This window comes from Cyprinus carpio, chromosome B22 (genome assembly GCF_018340385.1).
Source record: "Cyprinus carpio isolate SPL01 chromosome B22, ASM1834038v1, whole genome shotgun sequence".
Classification (NCBI taxonomy): Eukaryota; Metazoa; Chordata; class Actinopteri; order Cypriniformes; family Cyprinidae; genus Cyprinus; species Cyprinus carpio.
Window position 1 is genome coordinate 28,975,287 of NC_056618.1, and position 23,858 is coordinate 28,999,144.

At 34.8% G+C, this 23,858-nt stretch overlaps 1 protein-coding gene across 2 annotated transcripts in view; it reads left to right on the forward strand.

Annotated features, from left to right (window-relative positions):
* The window catches only part of senp7b (SUMO specific peptidase 7b), a 38,228-nt gene that overhangs the window by 7,748 nt on the left and 6,622 nt on the right, over positions 1–23,858 (forward strand). Inside the window, exons 8-13 of one of the 2 annotated variants that reach the window (XM_042748748.1) lie at positions 1,892–1,989; positions 6,333–6,473; positions 8,600–8,633; positions 12,678–12,887; positions 14,229–14,461; positions 17,422–17,513. In XM_042748748.1, coding sequence (XP_042604682.1) covers positions 1,892–1,989; positions 6,333–6,473; positions 8,600–8,633; positions 12,678–12,887; positions 14,229–14,461; positions 17,422–17,513 — 808 coding nt within the window. Of the gene's footprint in view, positions 1–1,891; positions 1,990–6,332; positions 6,474–8,599; positions 8,634–12,677; positions 12,888–14,228; positions 14,462–17,418; positions 17,514–23,858 lie in introns of both variants that reach the window. The other variant, XM_042748746.1, reaches the window with a different exon arrangement.

A 23,858-nucleotide genomic window follows, 5' to 3' on the forward strand; every position in this document is an offset into this window, starting at 1 on the left:
TACAGATCGAATGTGAACATAAAAAAGATATTAAAACTGAATTAACCATGTAGGTTTAAAAAAGGAAACCTTTTTCAGATAACTGATTTCGTACTGATATATTTTGTATCCCTAAATAAAATGGGTTACTTCCACCAATGGACAAAGTGGAATTTAGATTCAAAAATGCAAACGGAGTGTGAACATAAAAAGAGAGTAAAACTGAATTAACTTAAAACCTAAATAAAAAAGCTTTTTCCAGTAACTGTTATTTACTGTGCATAACTAAATTAAAATGCAAACTGAATGTGAATGCAAAAAGAGAGTCAAACCTAATTAACCTAACAGGTAAAAAAAAAAAAAAAGAGAAAGAAACCTTTTCCAATAACTCTTATGGTACAGATATACATCCTGTGCATCACTAAATACAATAGTAAACTTTCACCAGTGGACAAAGTGGAATCTGGATTGAGAAATGCAAACTGAGTGTGAACATAAAAAGAGAAGGAAACCAAATTAACCCATCTGACAAAAAGCAGCCTTTTCCATGACTACATGACAGTCCTATTGTTATGGAGGCGGCATTCGTTCTGAGCTGTCATTGGATGAAGGATGTCCTCATAAAGATTAATGTCTTTAAGTGTGTGGTGTGCAGAATAGCAGCATTCACTCTCACAATCTAGATTACTGCAATCCTGACCTCACAGTCTAGGTAAAGCCCATTACACCGCTGTCTGCTAGACGCAGATGTACCATCCTCCTCCTCATGATCAGCTGGGATTAGGTCATCCTTTTCTCCAATTATGGTTGCCGTTAAAGGAATAGTTGGTCACTAGTCACCCAAAAATTGATTACGCACATTCACGTTGTCTTCAGAAGACATATGATAGTGTTCAAAACAGACTAAAACTTTGTTCATGACTGATTATCTTCTCTCCCAGTCTGGATCATTAGGTCAGTGAGTTCATTCGAGCTGGTTTTGTGAACCAGATCAATTGATTCATCGACTGGCTCAGAATAATGATTCATTTTGCTTCAATCTTATGGCTACTTTCATGTTGTTTTGCATTTTTTTTTTTCCGTCTTTAAAAGCTTCAGTTCCCTTTTGTTATGATTTTTTTCCTTTAGTGACAATCTGAAAAAGAAGATTTGAACAGATTGATTCGAACAAACATCTGTTTAGTTTGCAAATCTGTCCGATTCAAACCATTTTTAATGTAGCAGAAACAGATGGGCAGCCTTGAGTTTGTTATTGTTTTCTGATGGATTGGTTGACAGGAAGAGGAAGGGAAGGAGGTGAAGGATGAAAAAAAGAGAGGATTACCAATGTCCTTGTTTCTCTCTCAAAGTCCATTATAGGACTCAGCCAAAGAGAAGCTTCTGCTGCAGAGAAGAAGGGAAAAAGATAAATATGTGGTCAGAAATTAACACTCATCAGTCGCCAAATGCAAGAAAAATTGTCTGATAGCTTTATTAGAAACATAATATTGCGCTGTAACAACACAGTGCCGGAATGACCATCTGACCCTCGATGGTGTTAATCATGTGAACTTTTCAAATACACACACAAACTGTTTACTGAAGCAAACATCTGTCAAGGCTCGCGTTTACCTCATTGGAAAATGTAGCATCAGAAGTTTATCTAGGAGGCCTGCAGTTTGTTTTTCCTCCAGAACGTTTAGACACATGCGGTGAGGTCCAGAAGTCTGAGACCACTGGTGAAAAGGCTTCTATTCTTCATTTGTTCCTAATTTAATGTAACAAATTTCCTCGAAAACATATTACAATGCACAACCTGATGATTTTTGCTCCAAAGAACATCCTGTGTGCTTCTATGGAAGCAAGAACATCTGACCTTTTGCACAAAGGCATTTCTGATTGGTGAACACACATCTGTCTCTCTCTCCTTCAGTCGTGCTGTCCAGCGATGATGAAGGAGCCGATGAGATGAATGACGTGTCTGGGAGTTTGCAGGAACAGCGGATTTCTGAGGGGATCAGGGACACTCAGGTAACGGATAACGTGTAGATTTAGAGCATATGTCCCTCCTGACTGCATGTCATAAATATTTACATTTATTTATTTAGCACTTGCTTTTATCCAACACAAATTACGAATGATAAATGTTTAATGCTGCTTGTGGTTAAACACTCACAGAAGTCACTGAATAATTTAATCAAACTCCGATGGGATGCTAAACTAAAATTATTTATGGTTAAAGTTTATTGTTATTGAATTATTGTGTTTTTACTTTTCCTGCACTTTGATGTAAATGTAGATTAAATGCTTTGTTTTCAATAATGTGGCACATTTTATTTTATATATATTGAATACATAAACATTAGGAATGTAAAAATTATAACATAAACCATGATTATTAAAATCTGTTAATACTTTTTTTATTATTATTTGTTTAGTTAACAGGGACATTATACATTAATAAAACATTTCTGTAAACGTACCAAAACTAGCCAAAGGTTATTTTTCATCCGTGGTTTCTGGATTAAATAAGTATTGTATGTGTATGTCTTTATTTTTTAAATTATTAAAATAAAAGCATGGCATTTACATGCAGATGAGTTTACATTTGCATGCCTTTACACATTAAAATTGCATAATTAAAAAAAAATTAAAAATAAGCATTTTTACACTGTATAAAATAAACAAGCTATACACAAATTTGATTTTCTTCGTTTTTTTTTTTTTTCTCTGAGATATTTTTATGTGTCCCAAAGGTGGACAAAAACAAAGACTCACCAAGGCTGCATTTATTTGAACGTAAAAACAGTAATAATGTGAAATATTATTGCAATTTAAAATAACTACTTTCTATTTAAAACATTTTTTAAACGTAATTCAATGTTAAAAAATGCTATACCTGTGATGCAAAGCATCGTTACTCCAGTTTCCATGACACATGATCCTTCGGAAATCATTGTAATATGCTTGCTGTAATATGATTTGCTGCTCAATAAACATTCATTGGTTGCACTTTATTTTACAGTACGTGTACTTACATGTACTTATAGTGTACTTACAGTGTATTTATCTAAGAAAGTTCCGGTAATACAAGGTAACTACATGGGGTAGGGTTAGGTTTAGGGGTAGGTTCAGGGTTAGTACCTAGTTATTACATAGTTATTGTAATTACTATAATAAGTACATAGTATGTACATGAGGAACAGGACTGTAAAATAAAGTGCTACCCATTCATTATTATTATCAATGTTGAAAACAGTTGGGTGGTTTAATTTTTTGATAGAAAGTTCAAAAGAACAGCATTTATTTGAAACCGAAATCGTTTGTAACATTATAAATGTCTTTACTGTCACTGTTTATTAATTGAATGCATCCTTGCTGAATAAAATAATGAAATTCTTATTGACCCCAAATTTTTGAAAGGTAGTGTATAAATACTTTTTCTCCTAATCAATGTGGAATGGAAAACTCTTACATCTTTGACTGATCTTCAGATGTCCCTATCATTATTAAAATCTAACCCACACCATTTGGATAAAGCTTTTGTGTCCTCGAGAATCAGTCTGGTTTGAAGAAACTTTGAAACTTTGCCGAAGAGCTATGCTAAACAAATGTTGACTCATTTCAACTTATCTTCATGCACATCTGTCTTTTGAAGTCTAGATTTGTTCAGTATGGCTGAGGAGTTTTGGGTTCGCCCGTGTTTACAACCATTCGTCAAACCCTTTCAAAGAATTTCCTTTGTCAGAATCGTTAGTTTTGTTTGTCCAAGCTGGACACATCTTCAATTTGCGTTGTTTTTGTGTGACAGTAGAACAAATTCAATATGGCACCCCGGTATGAGAGGCTTCTAGCTTTGGTATGCAGCATTTTGGATTTGCGCTCAATTCTGAAGTAGAAACGTCTTTGAGAGAAGCGTTCAGCTTGGGATGTTTGAGGATGATTACGGCAATGTGACTCAGGTGTTTCTCAATATCAGTTGGTGTGTTCACTTTCAGCTTGGAATGCAAACGAAATGAGACGTGTTTATAAAAAGCATATTTTCTTGGTTTTTGTTGTCCAAGAAAAATTATGACAAATTCTATATTTTGTATTAAATAATAGTGTCGGTTTTATATAAAAGAAGTGTATTTTTTTACAATGTAAAATTAACACTGCTGTTTGTGGTCAGTTATTATTTTTTTATTTTTTTAAGAAATTTATATTTTTATTCAAAAAGGATACATGAAAGTGATCAAAAGTGACTGTAAAGACATGTATAATGTTAAAAAAAAATATATTATTTTTTTTTCTTTTGAACATCCTATTAATTAAAGAAAGAAAGAACAAAATAAAGAAAGGAAAATAAAGAAAGCTGGAAAAAGGTACACAAATTTATTAAGCAGCACAACTGATTTTAACATTGATAGCATGCATGTTTCTTGTGCATAAAATCTGAATATTAGAGTGACTTCTGAAGAATCATGTTACACTGAAGACTGGAGTAATGATGCTGAAAATTCAGCTTTGCGTCACAGAAATAAATAGAAACCAGATATTTGAAACTGTAAAAATATTTCATAATATATTTTATTATGCATATTTTTGGTCAAATAGGCTGTGTATTTTTTTTTTTAATTAATGTTATGTTATTAGTAATTTTAATTATTTACTTATTAAAATAAAGTATTAATTTTTGATTCAATTTAAATATTATATTATGAGTTAAGAATTTAGTTTTTATTATTTGTGGTAATTTACAAAAAAACAAACAAACATAAATAAATAAAAATGATGTTACAATTTAGTAAGGAGCATGTTTTGTCCCAAGAATGAGTCGAATAATAATAAAATAATAATAAAATAATAATAATAATAATACAATTTTCCCAAACCAATATGTTGTCACCTCTATTTACTCCTGTTTTGTGTATTTTTCTTTAAAGTTTTTAAAAACCTGAGGTATATTTCTGGTCAAATGTTTGTATATATACTAGTGCTGTAAAAATTAGTGCACTAATGCAGGCGATTAATTTTTTCAGTTTAACGACATTTAAAATATTTAAAGTCCAATATTAAAATATGTGTTCTGAGTTTGTCACACAACTGAAAAATGTGTTATTAACCACCCAGCTAAATGTGAATGATTAAAAAAAAAAAAAAAATAAGTAAATAAAATAAATTATCAAACTCTTGGAAAAATAAGCAGGACTCTCAAACACTGGGGGCGTGTCTGCTGTCAGCACTGAAACCACGCCCACTTGCAGGAAAGATGCCGTCTCTCTCAACTATCAAATACCGCTACAACCTGAATTGATTCTTCATATCATTGTTTTTAGGAAATTAAAATAATGAGACTAAGCTTCTTTTGTATATTGTTGCAACCGGGTAATATGCATTTGCATAAGGAAGGCATAGCTAGCAAGTAAAATGTAGACTGTAATAACGAAAGGTGACAGTAACTCGCGAGTGAGAGTAACATTTTATAATGTGTTTAGAAATAATTCTCAGAATTCTGTTTACACGGACTAACATTGGCCACCCCACTCACAACTGCTGCTTCTGGCTCCTTTTTTTCTTGACAAGAATAGCACTTATTTAGATGTAGAACATCTTTACGACCACATCAAATGTGAGACTTTTGAGACGCTCATTACTTCACCTCAAACGAGTGCGGAAGCGGTGCAGGAGACGAGGAGCTTCAGTAGAACAACAGTGAACTGTGGTCAGATGAGATGTTGTCAGGCCAGATGTCAGTAAAAACAAATTTTCCTGTCCTGTCAGCTGTTATACTGTGCTTGTAGCGCATGCTCTTCAATTGCACGCACAAATACAGCAGCATGCTGTAGCGTGTATCATATCATATTAAAGCGCAAGTGAAACTACGCTACTACTGAAACTAACATGCGTGTCAGATCCGCGTCACTTTCAGCAGCGGCAGCTCTTAAAGTAATAGCAGCCAAATGACCTAATAACCCAGCTGCTGTGTCTTTGTTAATCAAAGAGCAAAAGAAATAAAAGAGGAAATCCATAACTTTTATAGCTTTAAGGATTCATCTATATTTAATTTTGAATTTAGTGTTTGATAACTTGATTCAATATATTACTGAGGGGCACAGGTAAATATGAGATTTATTAAAATGGGTTCATGTGAAGATTGTTTTAAGTTCACTTAATTTAGAAGCTGTTATTCTTAAAGTCTTATAAAATTGTAATTGAATTACAATTATACTGTAATGTAGTCAGTAGATAAATATTAGGGGGAAAAAATATTTTATAGAGAAATCAGTAGTATTGGTATAAAAAAGAATTTTTTTAATCCATTGACAGCACTAATATATAAATGAATAATGTTGTTTTTTCACCCTTTTTCATTCTCTTTCATCACGCTTCAGTCAGGGAACCAAAAGAGCCCAAAGACAAACGCAGGAGGTGAAAGATCAGCGACCAAAGTAGAAGTGCCTTCCATCATAGAACTGGACTTCAGCAGACTCCATTACGACACAATCGAGGCGCAGGCCAACGGGACCATTGTGGTGAGAGAAACTTATGCTGAAAAGATGATTTATAGTTGTATTTAATTATAAAAGTGGTTCAGCAGAGGCCTCAAACCCACTAGATTTTACATCAGTCTGAAGATCTTAATTCTCTTATCTGGTCACATTGAATTGGGCCACTCGGTTCCATCTTTTAGATCTGGCGGGATGATTTTCCAACACATGCTTCCAGCTCTTTCATTCAGCCAATCACGCAGTTCGATCTGTGTTGTTGTTTGTGTAATGAAGGACATCTGTTATCCCAGTATTTTAATTGGCCGTTCCTGCTACAAACCACAAAGCAACAGCTATCCGACATTGGGCTGCAGATGTGATTAAGAGACCAACGAAAATTAGTTTGCCAGAAAATTCCGAAAGTTAAAGTCGAAGCACTGCGGAGCGGCTGAAAGCCGTGTTTATTAGAACAACAACAACGGCTGTAACCTAAACTGGCCCTGACATGGAGTACAGCACAGCTTATCACTGTTTGTCCAGCAATGCTTCAAAAGCACATAACAGGGGCTTTTCTGCTCTCTTTTTACAAGCCGTTAAGCAATAGTTCTGCTCTCCTGGAGGGGGCCGCTCGTTTAGGATGTGTTTAATGAGTGTAGCCGGAGGGGATTTGATTAACAGGTCACTATCTCTGTTCCAAAACCCAGTGAGCTGCCTCTTTTAACCTTGTAAAGCCTGAAAAATGGTTTTAAAATTGTGAAATCAATCTTACAATCTCTAAAGAACCTTGATTTTTGATCTTATGCATTTTTTTTATAAATCTAATTGTATACATGTATATTAATAAATACTGTAGCATATTAAAAAATATATAAATCAAATATAATGTACATTATTGTGAAAAACAATCTCTTCAGTTTTTTTTTCTCTTTTCAGGATTAAATTTCTTTTTTTTTTTTTCTATTTTAATGCCAAAGTAAAAATAGTTTTAATGCAAAACAGTTTCAGTCCCAAAACAGGGTGAATAAATGTTGTGTGTATGTGTGTGTGTGTGTGTGTGTGTGTGTATATATACTTACTATATTATAAATACAATTGTATGCATGTATATTAAATATGTATTATAAATACTCTAATATATAGAATTTTTAAAATAAAGAAAAAAAAAATACACTATTGTGAATAATGATATAAAACCATGAAGAAAAAAATGGTGAACAAGATGAGTATTTTTTTATAATATATAGAATTTTTTAAAATAAAGAAACTATATATATTATATATATATATATTATATATATATATATATAGATATATATATATATATATATATAATTTTTTAATGCTTAAAATATCATTAAAATAGATTTAAATAATACAAGTATTCAATATTTATGTGTGTGGTTATTTTGCTTGATGGCAGGTCAATTGATTCATTATTCAATGCTTTTCAATACACAAGCAATTTTTTTGCAAATTTAAAATGATTACAATACACAATTATTTGTTTTCATCAGTTTGCACATTGATTTTCATCTAAATTTTATAATTAGAATTTTGTACACTAACAAATCACAATTCTTTTACATTTTTTTTTTTACTTCATTAATACCTGACACAAACTTTCAAGATTTAAAAGTCATATTTCAAGATATGATTATGATTGTAATCAAGAAAATGAGTACTATTTTGCAAGTCTCTTTTATAAATTGTATGCTATACAGTCATATTCATATTGCATAGATATTTATCACGCTTACTGTGGTATGTTTTGTTATTTCCTGTCTATGTAGACCGTTCCAAATCAGTCTCTTTTGAGGTTGGTTTCAGTAAGTATGCTGCCTTTGAAAAAACTGCCAATGTAGGCAGCATGAACGCTGATTTTTTGGATCAGAGAGGAAGTGTCAAGCGTTTGTTGTCTTTATCGGAATGAATCCCAGCAGGAACGTCCTCTGTTCTGGTTTGGGTTCATTGACCACTGTTTTATGTGACTGTGTTCTTTTCTGCTTTTCCATCTGTGGCAGAATGGCTCTTTTATATGTTCAATCTGTTAAATATCTGGTGGTGGACAGATTTTGTTGTCAGCAGTTTAAGAGACCGCCAACCCTTTGTTATCCCGTCCATGTTTGGCTTTCGTCTTAATGTGATGTTTTCGTTCTCTCTTTCTTTTATAGATCACAGATGAAGGCATCTCTGTACCACTGAAAGGTATTTACAACTAATAATCTATTTTTCTCTTTTCTTTTCTTTTAGGCAATAAATATTGGGGATTGAGAAATAAGGAGAGAGAAAGACAGCTGACCATTAAAGTGGACCATAAATCTATTATTTATTTTTCATATGAGTTGTTCTGTTATATCAGGGCTCAACAACAAAAACTAGCTGTATATTTAATTTTATTTAAAAACATATTTACATTTAAGTATATAAACATATTATTTAAAATAGCTTTTAAATGAATGTTAACTAATAAATGTAATAAATGAAAAAAAAATGGAAGAATCTAAAATAGTAATGTAAATAAAAAATAATTGTGTGGGTGGGTAAGTGTGACATTGTGATATATGTATGTGTGTATAAGATTTTAAAACCTATTTTTTAGAATTAAAGAAAAAAACAAGTTTAATTATAAATGTTAATAAAATTCAATAGCTTTAATAATATTTAATAATATATTTATATAAGTAACTAAAAATTATATTTTTAATTATGTAAATAAAAATGAAAATAAATATAAAAAATGCATCTAATAAATTAGTCTAAATATTATAGATGTAAATATAAAATAAATATATAATATTTAATAATATATATTAAATCTAATTATACAGTTAAAACTAATATTGTTAAAATAATTTTTTAATAAAAAAATTAGCATTTAAAAATGACACATGTAGATAAACATCCTATAATAACTTATTTTATAATAGATTTAATAATCATCAAATCATATATAAATAAAATAATATATTTTTGCATAATCTTAAAATATTAATTACATTTTAGTTTAATTAAAATATAAAATAATTTCATAAAAATATTTGAGTAATATATTTAATAATATATTTACATCTTATTATCTTAGTTTTTAAAGCCAGAATAATATTTAATGCAGGCATTATTTTAAAAAATGAAATGTAGTCAATTTGGTTTGCTTCTCTTTATGAAGTCTGTCAACAAGTTGCTGAATGTCAAGGCATAAACATACAGGAATTAGCTCTAGTGTGTGTGTGTGTGTGTGTGTGTGTGTGTGACCATTAAAGGATTAATTCATTCAGTCTGGTGCACATGCTGGGAAGAGCAGTGAAAAACTAGACTCATTTAAACAGGTGTTTTGTTTTATTTTGTACAACACGTACACGTTAGCAACAGGTAGAGCAATTTATTGTGATACTGATATAAAATCCAGGCACCCAATGAGCAAATCTGATCACTAATACAAAGTTTATGTATATAAACACCAATGTTTTGCTGTGGTGCTGCCCCGTGTGGCGAATAAGTGTAATTACATTGATCGGCTCATTGGATGGGTGTCCAGCAGACTGCAGAGTTCTTTGACCCTTCACCCTGTTTAGTCTCTCCTCAACTGTCTGTGACCCTCTGTCTCTCCTTCCTCGCTCTTAGTTTCACCGCTAAGACGGCTCAGATTAAGACTCTATTTATGTGTGTGAGACAGAGGAAGAGCAGAGAACTTGTTTGCGTGACTTCAGTCATCCCCGTATTACTGAATGTGTTCAATAGAGCACCTGTGTGTGTATAAGATGCTTATGAGGGTTTCAGAAAAGTGCTTCTCTGTTCTTAACTTTCTAGGGTCTTTATGCGTAAGCTACCCACTCGAGAGACATTAAACAAATCATTTGAACAAGGTCATCCTGTTTCAGGAGCCAAAGAGAGCTTTTGTGATAAATTTGTGGCTGTTAGTTACTAGCGTTGACGTATATGCTAGTGTGTGCCTAAAAGCTAATCAATGTCATTTGCTGTTTGAAATGCATTTTACTTGCGTAATGTAACATATTTCTGAGGGAAAGAGGATATTTGTCAGGGGAAAAAAAATGTGGTGGGACATTGTGTGATGGGATCGTGACTAATGTGGGCTAAATATCAGAACGTACCAATGCTAGTTCACATTGGTATTCATTCAAAGAGGCTATCCTGTTTCAAGAGCCAAAGAAAGCATTTTATAAAGTTTGTGGCTGTTAGCTATTAGCATTGACGCACGTACGCTAGTGTGTACCTAAAAGTTAGTCAAGCTAATGTCAGTTGCTGTTTGAAACCATTTTATGTGAGCAATGTGACATTCTTCTGAGGGAAAGAGGGACATTTGACAAGAAAAAAATAGGGTTGGACTTTTCTGGTGGCTGTTAGCTATTAGCATTGACATACATATGCTAGTGCACATCTTAAAGTTAGTCAAGTCGACGTCAGTTGCTGTTTTAAACCCATTTTATATGAATATTGTGACCTTTTTCTGAGGGAAAGAGGATATTTGGCAAGAATATATGTGGTTGGAGTTTTTAGTGGCTGTTAACTATTAGCATTGATGTACATATGCTAGCGTGCGCCTAAAAGTCAAGTCAACGTCAGTTGTTGTTTGAAATCCATTTAACTTGAGGAATAAGACGCATTTCTGAGGGAAAGAGGATATTTGACAAGAAAAATAATTTGGTGGGACATTACATTGTGACAAATGGGCACTAAATAGCAGAATGTACCAATGCTAGTTGGTAATTATTTGAATGAGACCATTCTGTTTCAAGAGCCAAAGATAGCATTTTATCAAGCTTTTGAGTCCAGATTATGTCATGTCTAGTTCGTTAAAACAGTGGTTAAGTAGCTACTTGGCTGTTGGTTAGCATTAACCATTAGCAATTAGCATGCACATTCTAAAGACCTAGGACACTAACTACAATATAATAATAGTTTATAAAATTGGTCTAATTAAAAAAGAATTCCACACCACAAAAAAAGGAAGTCCACACCACAACTTTAATGACACAGATACGCCATTGTTGGAATCGCTTTCAGATCTTTTTTTTTTTTTTTTTTCAGCTAATAAATGATAAAAACATTGACAACCATTCAGAATCCACCTGACTTTAAAGAATTTGAGAATTTGAAGCAGCAGATGACAAAAATTCAGCTTGCGATTCTAATTGTAGTTTGTCCATTGGTTAAATTTAACAGTAATATAGCTATCATATCATAGACGCGAATTTGCCTCTTTGGTTGGTATGGTTTGGGCGAATGACTCGAATTGAGCATCTGGCGAGATCCGCACGTTACGCGCGAATGGTGCTTTTTGTGTGTTTATTTTTTTGAATTTAATTATTTTATGAGGATTGAGTTGAAAAATTTTAACTTTGGCGTCAATTCGCGCTGCGTTAACCAATCAGGAGCCTGCTCAGGAGTAACTCATTCAACATGGAGGAACGACTGATATTGTCAGTGAGCAGTCACCCGGAGCTATATGACACAAGTTCATATTTCTATAGAGACAGGAATAAAAAGGACATAGATTTGGATAGTGTGATTGTGTTTTAAATTTTAATTTTTGTTTTGAGTAAATTTTTTTTTTATCGAGGTATTGTCTTCGTTTTTACAACTGTTTTCCCCGTAAAATAGCCTACAGCTACTTTTTGCTAACAAGATAATGTGTTTATTCAGAGGACGTGTGCAGAAAAAAGTGGAAAAGCCTCGAATGCTAGATCAACATCAGCCATCTTGCAAACAGATAACCGCCTAGCACTTGCCCCCCCCCACAAGAAGTGGATTTCTCCTCGGACGCGCGTCAATTTCGCTTCAAACTCTTGCTTTCTACACACGTCTGGTTCGCTCTAGATGCGCGAATGCATTCAAAATGATCAAGCACAAACTAGACGTGGTAGACGTGAATTTGACGCTCTATTCGCGTTTGGTGTGAACGCAACATTAGAAGAGGAGTTGTGAATGTGCAAGTCACATGATGATGACAACATTTTTAAGTAAATAGGCCAGTTTTGATTTTATGTCATCTTTTAGCTTTTTATGTTTTGCATGTGTTGTTGTTTTTTTTTTTTTTTTTTTTTTAGCAAATCATTGAATCATGTACTTAACAGTTTTGTTTTTACTTGGGATGTCAGTTTGGTTTGTTTGTTTGAACGACTCTTTGAAAAGAAACACATTAAGATTATGTTTTGGCAAAGCTTTGTCATGCTATATTTCAAATGTCTTTGACTAAAGTCAAATAATCCTGCTTGTTTCTTGTATTTGTAGGTGCTGATGGGGAGGGTGAGGTAGCTGTTAGCGTGTCATGCACTCAGCTGCTCTTGTACGGCGTGTGGGACGGCGGACTGGCCCGTGACGGCAGTTTGTTATCAAGCACGGAGGAGCCTGCACCTTCTCTCCTCTTCCTCATGGTGTCAGATGCTCAAGCCAGGCTACTCCAGAAAGAGCTGTCTGTGCTTCACACCGTACACACTTCAGGTGAGGCCTGCACTGGAGCATTCTGGATAGGGATCCATTTGAGCTGAAAGTTATGCTTTTCTGGATGGAAATCAAAGTTATTTTTGTCATCTTGTGTAATGAAGAAACACATTTCACAAATGACAATTAATACAGGCCATAATATAGACCATCAAGAATGTTACTGCATTTTTGTAGAGCACGAGGCACTGTTATAAATTATAATGCAGAACCTGCTCTGAATTCTGAATGGATGAAGCACATCTGTAAAGTGAATACAAATAAAATATTTGACAAATATATTTTGCAATGCATATATATATATATATATATATATAATTATATATATATATATATATATATTATATATATATATAATTTAATTTAATTTAATTTGATTCATTATATATATAATATTATTTTTAAACATATATATATATATATATATATATATATATATATATATATATATATATATAATTTAATTTGATTTGATTCATTGTTGTTTTTAAATATTATTTTTAAACATTATATATATATAATTTAATTTGATTCATTGTTGTTTTTAAATATTATTATATTATTATTATATTATAATATTATTTTATTAATCAAAAGATTTTACATTTCAAATCAAAATCACAATATTTATCAGAAAAATTGCAGGTCCATCCCCACCCTACTGTAAACAGCTTGATTAGTGTGCTGTAATACTCTGCAGAAAAAAGAAAAGGTTTATTCTTTATTCCAATAAATAACAATTTAAAATACATTTAAAAATTGTAATAATAACATAGAACAATGGTCCAAAATCCTGCTTCTCATAACTTTATAGTAAACATTTAACCATATTTGCTCATTGGCTGTGATTATCACCTCACACTTAGTTTGTACAGACAAATTTATCAAGCTCCGCTTTAACACACACACACACACACACACACACACCCTTGATCTCTCTAATGAGAATGCTGCTGGCATGGTGAACCAGTCTTAATGGCACCATGCGGTTATCGCAGCAGTCGGAGCTCATGTGACGAGCCGTCAACCATTAAGTATTAAGGCATTCCCTGCAGTGTGTGTGGACCGCAAACAGGTGTGTGTGTGACTGAAGCGGCCGTCATTAAAAGATTAATTCGTTCAGCCTGGTGTTCATGTGCTTGGCATTCTAGCAAGGAAGAAAGCGTTTTTTTTTTTTTTTTTTTTTATTTTTTTTTTTAATTTTGGCCAACCAGTGAGCATTTCTGGATGGATCTTCAAGCATCTGAGCCGAGTTAAATGCCTCAGATAAACAAATAAAACAAACTAAATTAATAAAAAGAAATGAAGAATGTGGTTTCTATTTTTCTATTCTGTTTCCAGGACAGGCCTGTCCGTTCGTCCTGCTGGTGTTGACTGGCCAGTTGGAGGATCTTCAGGAAGCTCTGTTGGCGTCTCTCATGGACGTGATTGGCCTGCGACACGGTCAGAGTGATTTGAGTAACCCTCTGTCCTGGTCAGACGGACTGAATCAGCTTCATTGCTACCCACGGGGTGAACATCTCCTGTCCCTGCTGGGACAAAACGTGAAGGACTCTGGACAGGACACGGCAAAGGTCAGTTCATCTGTCTATCCATCCATCCATCTATTGATTCATGCATTCCTTTGTCGGTCGTCCATCTAATCTGCTCCATCCACCCACTGATTTCACTGTTCGTCCATCTATTTAATCTTTTGTATATCATTCATGTTTCCATCCTTTTGTCTTTCCATACATCCATCCATCCATTCTTATGTCTCTCTGCATGACCTTCCATTCTTCAGGTTCTTTCATTCTTTCATCTATTTTTATGGTGTGTTCACACCAAACGCAAATGTCATTATTCGCGCGAATAGATTACATTTAAAGTCAATGCAAAGACGCGAATAGAGGCAAATTCGTGTGTGGCAACGCGAATGACAAGAAGTGTGTGTCGTGTTTGCTGCAAACGCGCTATATTCGCCTCAATCACATCTTCCGCATAAGTTCAACATTTTTAAATGGCGCAGAAAATTTGCATGATCTCACTGGAGGCAGCTGTCATCCAAGTCCAGTTCTTGGAGAAAGACGGTGAATTCACCAAGTTGTGTGCACCTCTGGATGGTGCTCTGAACCCAGACATGTCAGCGTTTGGCTTTACGGCATATTTGGAACTTCCAAAACAGGTACAAAGCAGCAATCATAGTTATCTCCACCATGGCTGATTGCGCTATGTTTTTATTTGTGCGAGTAACATCCCACGAGTAATCTAGAGTGACGTGATGTGCATATTACTTTGTGTTTAGTAGGAACACACCATTAAGTAAATTTCATTTTCTTTCATTCCTTTGTCCATCATCTGTTCTTTAGTCCATCCAGGCATTCATTGATTCATTCATTTATTCATCCTTCCATCCATCAATTTTTGTCTGTCTGTCCATTGATAGCATTGTCCACCTACCTATTCCTTTGTCTGTCCTTCCATCTTTCCATCTATTTCCATCAATTTATCTTACTCCATCTGTTTGTCTTTTCATCCATTCATTCTTTTGTCCATACATCCACCTAATCTAATTCAGTCCTGTCCTGTTTCATCCTATCATTATTTCATTAATTCTTCCATCCAGTTTCTTTGTCTATCTTTTGTTTATCTATCAGTCCATCCATCTACTCATTTTTCTGTCCATCCTTCAGTTTCTTTAATCCGTTCGTCTGTTATTTTTTTTATTTTCTTTTATCTTTATTGCATTATTTTGTCTTTTGATTCATTCAGTCATTTATCCATACATCGATTATTCCTTTGTCCATCCATCCAGTTTTTTTCCATCCATTCTTTGTCTGTTCATACATCGATTTCATTGTCCATCTACCTATTCCTTTGTCCATCATTCTCTCTTTGTCTGTCCACCATTAATTTTTTTGTCCATCCATCCACCTTTTCTTTTGTCCACCTGTCAGTCCATCCATCCATTCCTTTGTCTCTCTATTCATCTGTCCTTCAGTACATCCTTAATTTTTTCATCCTTTCATTCATTCTTCAGTCTCTTATCATTCATCCATCCATCCTTCCATTTATTAATTAATTCATTCATCCATCCAGTTTCTTTGTCTTTTTCGTTTATCCATCATTCCATCTATCTTTTCATTTTGTTGTCCATCCTTCAGGTTTCTTAACATCCATTTAATCTTTAATCATTTTTTTGTTCATTGATTCTGTCATTCATCCATACATCATTCATTCATTTGTCCATCTGTCCATCATTCATTTATCCTTAATTCCTTTGTTCGTCCATCCATCCATCCATGCATCCATCCATCAATGAATTCACCCATCCATCTAGATTGTGTCAATCCATTTTTGTTTATCCTTGAGTCCACCCATCTCTTCCTTTTTTTCTGTACTTTCTTTCATCCTTCCATCTATTTTTTTTTGTTTCTTAAATCTTTAATCCATTTTGTCCATTAAATTATTAATTCAGGCACTTAAGCATACATTGTTCATTCATTTGGCCATCCATCCATCCTTAATTTCTTATCTTTCCCTTAATTTTTCCATCCATCCATTACCATCCGTCATTCCTTTATCCATCCATCCATCCATCCATCTTTCCTTCATTTTTTTGTCTATCTGTCTATTAATCTGTCGACCTGTCATTCCTTTTGTCTATCTGGACATTCATTTGTCCTTCTATACATCCAGCCATTCATTTGCCCCTCTCCATTGTTTCCTCATACAGTGTTCAATGGCTTGGCCAGATATTGGCAGAAATCTGAGTGCAGGCGTGATAGAGGCATCGGTGGAATTATACAGCCCAATATAAGAGCAGGAGTGAGGTTAGCCATGGTCCATGGAGGCTGTGCTGGTGTGTAGATATGGAACAGAGAAGGAAACTTGGCTGCCTTCACGGATAGTAGCTGAGCGGTTCCCTCTCTCTCGGGTTCTGTGGAAGTGGCCATTGTGTCACTCTCTCCAGAGGCTTTATGATGTGGATGGGGGCTCATAGCAGCTGCACTTTGGGGGTCCTACAACTTTAGTACATTTAGGGCCTTTTTTGGGGCAACATCTGCGTGTGGGCGTCAGGACTCTTGGGGCGTGACACGTTTCTTTATTTTCGGTTTCAATGGTGCCAGCTGGCAGCAATGGAAGTAGGCCACCTCAGACGCGTTCTCCTTTCTTTCTTTTCTTGCATTTTACGAGCTGGCTCAGCGCTCAACAGAGATGGAGCCCAGTTAGTCGCCCTAAACAGGCAGCACATGGCGTCGCTATTCTCACTTTTCATTTTCCTTCTTCTGAACCCATATCGCCCTCAAGTCTACTGGCACTTTGAGTCCATCATGTTTGCTCTCTCTACATTTTCCAAACCTATATTTACAAACCTCTTTTGAACAAAATCAAATGTAATTTGCGCGCTCGAATGAAAACCGAGGATCCAAACCTGTTGACTTTCTCGTAGCCAATGAGAAGGTCAGTAGGTTCGGATACTCCAACCACAGGCAGTTGGAGTATCTCCAGCTGTTTCAATTCCGATCTGACCTGGTTCACTCTTCCCCAGCAGGAGAACACAAGTGGGATCAGCAGCTGGCTAAGAGAGCCAACAGTCAGAAGACCCCTCCGGAGCAACAGCCGGCAACTGAGCTCACCACGCAGGTACTGGATTTGATGTTTCCAAGAGGCCTTAAATATGATTACACCTAAAATATGAAGAGAGCTATATATTTTCATGCATACAGGTTCATTGAAAATGTTAAAAAATTATAAAATATGATATACAGGGTTTCTATGCGGTTTGGAAAAGTATGGAATTTGATTTAATTAATTTCCAGGTCTGGAAAAGTATAGAAAAAGGAAAGCAGAGTATTGGAAAATATTTGCATTTCCAGACGTTTGCCCCATTTAGTTTTTTTATAATAGAAAATTAAGAATTTAAAGGGGTGGTTGACTGTTTTTTTCTAGGCTTGATTGTGTTTATTGGGTGCAGTCTAACATGTGTTCATGCTTAGTTTTTTAAAAAACACGTTATTTTTCACATAATTTACCTTTATTCCACACCGCTCTGTCCCTTCTCTCACAAATGCCTCGATTATTTCCTGTTTTTATGCCCCTACCTCAGAAATATACAATGGGATGAGATTGGTCAGCTGGCTCAGTGTGTTGTGATTCGCTAAACCGCCGAGTGTGCGTCTGAACTTCCCGCCCCTCATTTTATTGTAAACAATGGTGTCGTCTATATTGCTTATCAGTTTGAGCCCGATTGAGACGCAGAGGATATTAGTAAAGAGGATCACGCAGAACCTGTGCAAGCATGGCTCTTAATGGAATGTTTGTTTGTTGTTGTCCCATACTTTTAGATACGCTGTTGTTCGTAAATGCTACTGCTTCTGTTAGCTTTTAATATATGATTTTATTCTGATTAAAGCTTTAATACAGCAGAGCAACCGCACGCGCGTCCATATATAACGCTTCTCATTGCTATGTGAAAATAAGTGTATAATTGAAACAGTTTGTTGGAGCTGATCTGATGATCTGAATGAGAGCGAGACAGAGAGAGACAGAGAGATGCAGAGCGACACAGGGAACAGTATTAAGAGCCGCTGCTTTAGAAAATCGATTTTGAAACTTGTGAATCGAATTAGAATCGTTAGAAGATAGAATCAAGATTTATATATGAATAGATTTTTACGTGCACCCCTAGTTTTCTCTTACTCTTCTCTAAAGCAGCACAGCATGGCCTCGCCCCCTTTGTTACATGTTCCCGGGAGTGGGGTTTATCTGGGTCTGTGACGTATCGGACCCGGGAAGTAACTCGTTGTAGTCCCTTACCAACCATTTTTGTAGGCATTAAACTGCCAGAATTTTAAAAGACGATATCTCTGCTTGCATTGAACTTTGCAGATATTGTTTATGCTGAAACTGCAACATTGCACAGTAACTATTGTTAAAAAAGTGGAATCGCAATCAACCACCCCTTTAATGAAAAAAAGTTTATCATACAAGAAGTTTTTTTCATGGCAACTGTTTAGAGATTCATTAGTGATTGTCAAACACAACTGAATGAATTCAAGGTGCACTTTTTAATTATGCAAAATGTTTTGCGTTTTGGATTTTTCTCACGATATTCTTAGCACCATATGACATAGCCTCGAGGACCTTTGCAAAAATGAAAAAATATACAGACTATTATGTGTGCGCGAGCAACCATTAAACTTATCATATAGGACAATGCACAATTAGCCACCTATTGTGACGTCAGCTCATTTAATGAGTGGTGTCTTGGCTAGTGGTCGAGCGATATATCGCCAAGGCTGATATATTGGCCGATATCTGGCATTTTTCAAATATCGGCATCAGCCGATAAGTTTTCTGCTTGGCCGATGTGTTTGAGGTGGTTATTTTGATGGTGCGGAGAAAGGCAGCACCTGAGCGCACATAGCTTACATTCTCCCATTTGTTCGCTATCATTGTTAACAGTTCTGTCTAATACAGATAGCAGTCTCTCTAATAATCAGATAGAATGGTTAAACAAGGGAATTAATGTATACAAAAAGTATTATAACGATTGCTTTTATATTATTAGTAATAGAAAGGCACACATTATAATACTGTATCGTTTGCTGTCAGCATTAAGCAAATACGCATTTATATAATTTAAACAAATCTTTGAATGGCTAAAACCTTGCAAACTTAGTTGAATCCAGCTGTGAGATCTTGTGAAGTGTGCATTTTTATCCAGCATGATTGCTTGTTCTCTGTGTGAGGTCGGTCCATGTTACCTTGGCTTTATTTGAAAAATATTATTCCCAATGCACAAATTTATTCCCAATTTACAAAAAAAAAAAAAAGTGGGTAAGTCGTGGCCTAATGGTTTGACTCCTAACCCCAAGGTTGTGGGTTCGAGTCTTGGGCCGGCAATACCACGATTGAGGTGCCCTTGAGCAAGGCACCGAACCCCCAACTGCTCCCCGGGAGCCGCAGCGTAAATGGCTGCCCTGTGATATTGTTGTGTGTTTAAGGTTTGTGTGTGTTTGTTTTATGATGTGTTTGTGATTTTTGGATGGGTTAAATGCAGAGCACGAATTCTGAGTATGGGTCACCATACTTGGCTGTATGTCACGTTACTTCCACTTCCAAACTTCAAAGAATATGGAGTGCCCTGTTGGTTACAGTGTTTACTTCCTTTTCAATTATATTTTTATTAAATATTTATTTATTTGTGAAAAACACTTTGTCATCTAAAGTATAAGTATGGTTATTTTACACATTTTTTTTAATTGTCAAATTAAATCATTGTCAAATGATTTAAAATTTCTTAAATATTAATAAAAGTTATTATTTATATATATATATATATATATATATATATATATATATATATATATATATATATATATATATATATACACACATATATATATATATATACACATTTAGTCATTTAGCAGACGCTTTTACCCAAAGCGACTTACAAATGAGGACAATGGAAGCAATCAAAATCAACAAAAGAGCAATGATATACAAGTGCTATAGCAAATCTCAGTTAGCTTAAACACAGTGCACGTAGCAAGGGCTTTTAAATAATATAATAAATAAAAAGAAAACAGAATATAAAAAGAATAGAGCAAGCTAATGTTAGAGGTCTTTTTTTTTTTTTTTTTGCTTTTGTTAATTGTATAATAAATGAAAAGAAAACAGATAGAATACAAAAAGATTAGAAAACTAGTTAGATTTTTTTTTTTTTTTTTTTTTTAAGAATAGAATTAGAATAGTGAGTGCTAAAGTTGGAGGGTCAAATAAAGATGGAAGAGATGTGTTTCTAGCCGATTCTTGAAGATGACTAAGGACTCAGCTGCTCGGATTGAGTTGGGCAGGTCATTCCACCAGGAGGGAACATTTAATTTAAAAGTCCGTAAAAGTGACTTTGTGCTTCTTTGGGATGGCACAATCAAGCGACGTTCACTTGCAGAATGCAAGCTTCAAGAGGGCACATAAGTCTGAAGTAATGAATTTAGGTAAAGGGATGCAGAGCCAGTGGTGGTTTTGTAGGCAAACATCAATGCCTTGAATTTTTATGCGAGCAGCTATTGGTAGCCAGTGCAAATTGATAAACAGAGGTGTGACGTTTATTCTTTTCAGCTCATTAAAAATTAATCTTGCTGCCGCGTTCTGGATTAATTGTAAAGGTTTGATGGAACTGGCTGGAAGACCTGCCAAGAGAGCATTGCAGGTTGCAATGTGGTCTGAGAAAGTTAGCTGATCATCAATCATAACTCCAAGGTTTCTGGCTGTTTTTGAAGGAGTTATGGTTGATGTGCCTAATTGGATGGTGAAATTGTGATGAAACGATGGGTTTGTTGGAACCACAAGCAGTTCTGTCTTGGCAAGATTGAGTTGAAGGTGATGGTCCTTCATTCAGCAAGAAATGTCTGTTAGACAAGCTGAGATATGAGCAGCTACCGTCGGATCATCAGGATGGTATGAGAGGTAGAGTTGAGTGTCATCAGCATAGCAGTGGTATGAAAAGCCATGTTTCTGAATGATAGAACCTAATGATGCCATGTAGACAGAGAAGAGAAGTGGTCCAAGAATTGAGCCCTGAGGCATCCCAGTAGTTAGATGTTGCGACTTTGACAACTCACCTCTTCAAAGATACTTTGAAGGACCTCTCTGTCATGGCCATGAGATTTAGCTTTGAATGACTAATAATAGAAGTAATGAAATCGGCTTTGTTTACAGCAGACTGGCAATTCCAGAGACCAATAGAAAAAGAAAGTAGTGTATTAGCAAACATAGGCAAAGTGTGCGGGTTGTTAGGATTGTGCTGCCTACAGTGTGTGATGCGTGGTTTGCGAGTGGTAGTGATAGTAGGGATCTGGAAACACATAATGAGAATTGGTTATAAAAACTAAAGTAGGAGTGAAACAAGTATTAGGAAAAATGATTAATCAAAACAATACTTATATCCCTTGCTGGGGTCCCTGCCTGGTGGGGTCACACGGTAGAGTCGATGGTCTTTACACTCTTCGGTCTTCACACGAGGAGGGCTTAACAGGAGGGCTGCCGCGACCACTGCTGCGGTATACTAACCTTTTTTTATACGCATCAGACAAAAATTCAGCTGAACACACCTTACTGTTTATCACAACAAAGGTCTAAGCAAGCACATGACACTGACAAGGTATGCGATAAGAGTACGAGACCAAACGCAGCATGTCTCAACACAGTAAACAAACAAGCATTTCCTAGCAACGACAACTGCGCTAAACACTAATGAGAGAAGAAATACACTTACGATCTGCTTTTAACTTCCGCTGATTTAACTGCTTCTCTCAAAGAGTATTTCTTTACACTGTCTTTTGCTAACGCTTGAACACACTTTGCTGTTTATCACAACAAAGGTATATATATATATATATATATATATACATATATATATATATATATATATATATATATATATATATATATATACATATATATATATATATATATATATATATATATATATATATATATATATATATATATATATATATATATCGGCTATTGGCCACCCTGCTTTTCAAGATATCGGCATTGGCTGTCAAAAAAACAATATCGGTCGACCACTAGTCCTGGCTGCCATAGAATATGCGTTAAAGAGACCTAAGGCCTTGAAATATGACATACTGCCCTAAGCCACATTTTGAACACTTTTTTTTTTTTTTTTTTTTTTTTTTTACAATACCAGTCTTTTTTTATAGACCCTTAAATTTGGCAAATAGGACAATGCATATAGCTGTATTATGCCATCAGCCCATTTTGTGTCATGGTTTCTCTGCTGCTGCAGAGGATGTGCTAAATTGGACATTGGGCCTTGATATTAGAGGTGCCATAAGGAACGCCAAATTTTGAGCAAGTAGGCAAGTCTCTATTAATTCATGTCTCAGTTTATTCATGTGCATCCATGCTCTCACTTTATTCATAGTAAGATGGCAGTGATGCACAAAGGAAATAGGTTATATAAAACTAGAAATTGTAATGCGTAACCATGCGAAAAATTCCCATGTACATGCAAATAGTTTCTCGAGACCACAAAAAAAGTTTCTGTTTGTCAAATGGATTTTTCCATTTGCTTTTCTATTAATGCAGAAAATAAGCTGTGTGACTGACAAACGTTTGTGATTCTTACATGTTGTTCATCATGATAATTTTCACAAAATAACATAACTTTTATACATTTTTGAAGCCTAAATGCTAGTGAGTAAATGACTTCAGCATGACCTGTTCAAGGTTTAGTTCATCCAGAATTGAAAATTCTGTCATTAATTACTCAACCTTATGTCATTCCAAACCTGGAAGACCTTAGTTCATCTTCGGAACACAAATTTTGATATTTTTTTATGAAATTCAAGAGCTTTCTGACGCTTCATAGATAGCAACGCAAATGAAGCATTCAAGGCCCAGAAAAGTAGTAAGGAGATTATTAAAATAGTCCATGTGATGTAAGTGGTTCAAGCTATAAGCTGTGAAGCTGTAAGAATACTTCTTGTGCGCAAAGAAAATAATGCATTGTGTACTCCGGTGAATGCGTGTCATAGACTGAAACAGAAGAGAAGAAACTGTAGAGTAGTCTTTATTGTTGTTTTTGTCACATAGACTATTTTAATGATGCCCTTACTATCTTTCTGGGCCTTGCAAGTGCTAGTTGCATTGCTGTCTATGGAGGGTCAAAAAGTTCTCGGATTTCATCAAAAATATCTTAATTTGTGTTCTGAAGATGAATGAAGGTCATACAGGGTTGAAACAACATGAGGGTGAGTAATTAATGACAGAATTTAAATTTTTGGGTGAACTATCCATCAGGATGATGGAATCAGAAGTGCTAAAATGTCATCCCTTTTTTCTGACATTTTTGTGGACCCCTTAATGCCCCTTATATAATAAATGTAAGGATTTAAATAAATCAAATAACAGATACAACTTATACATATTCATATATATTCATTGCACCATTGA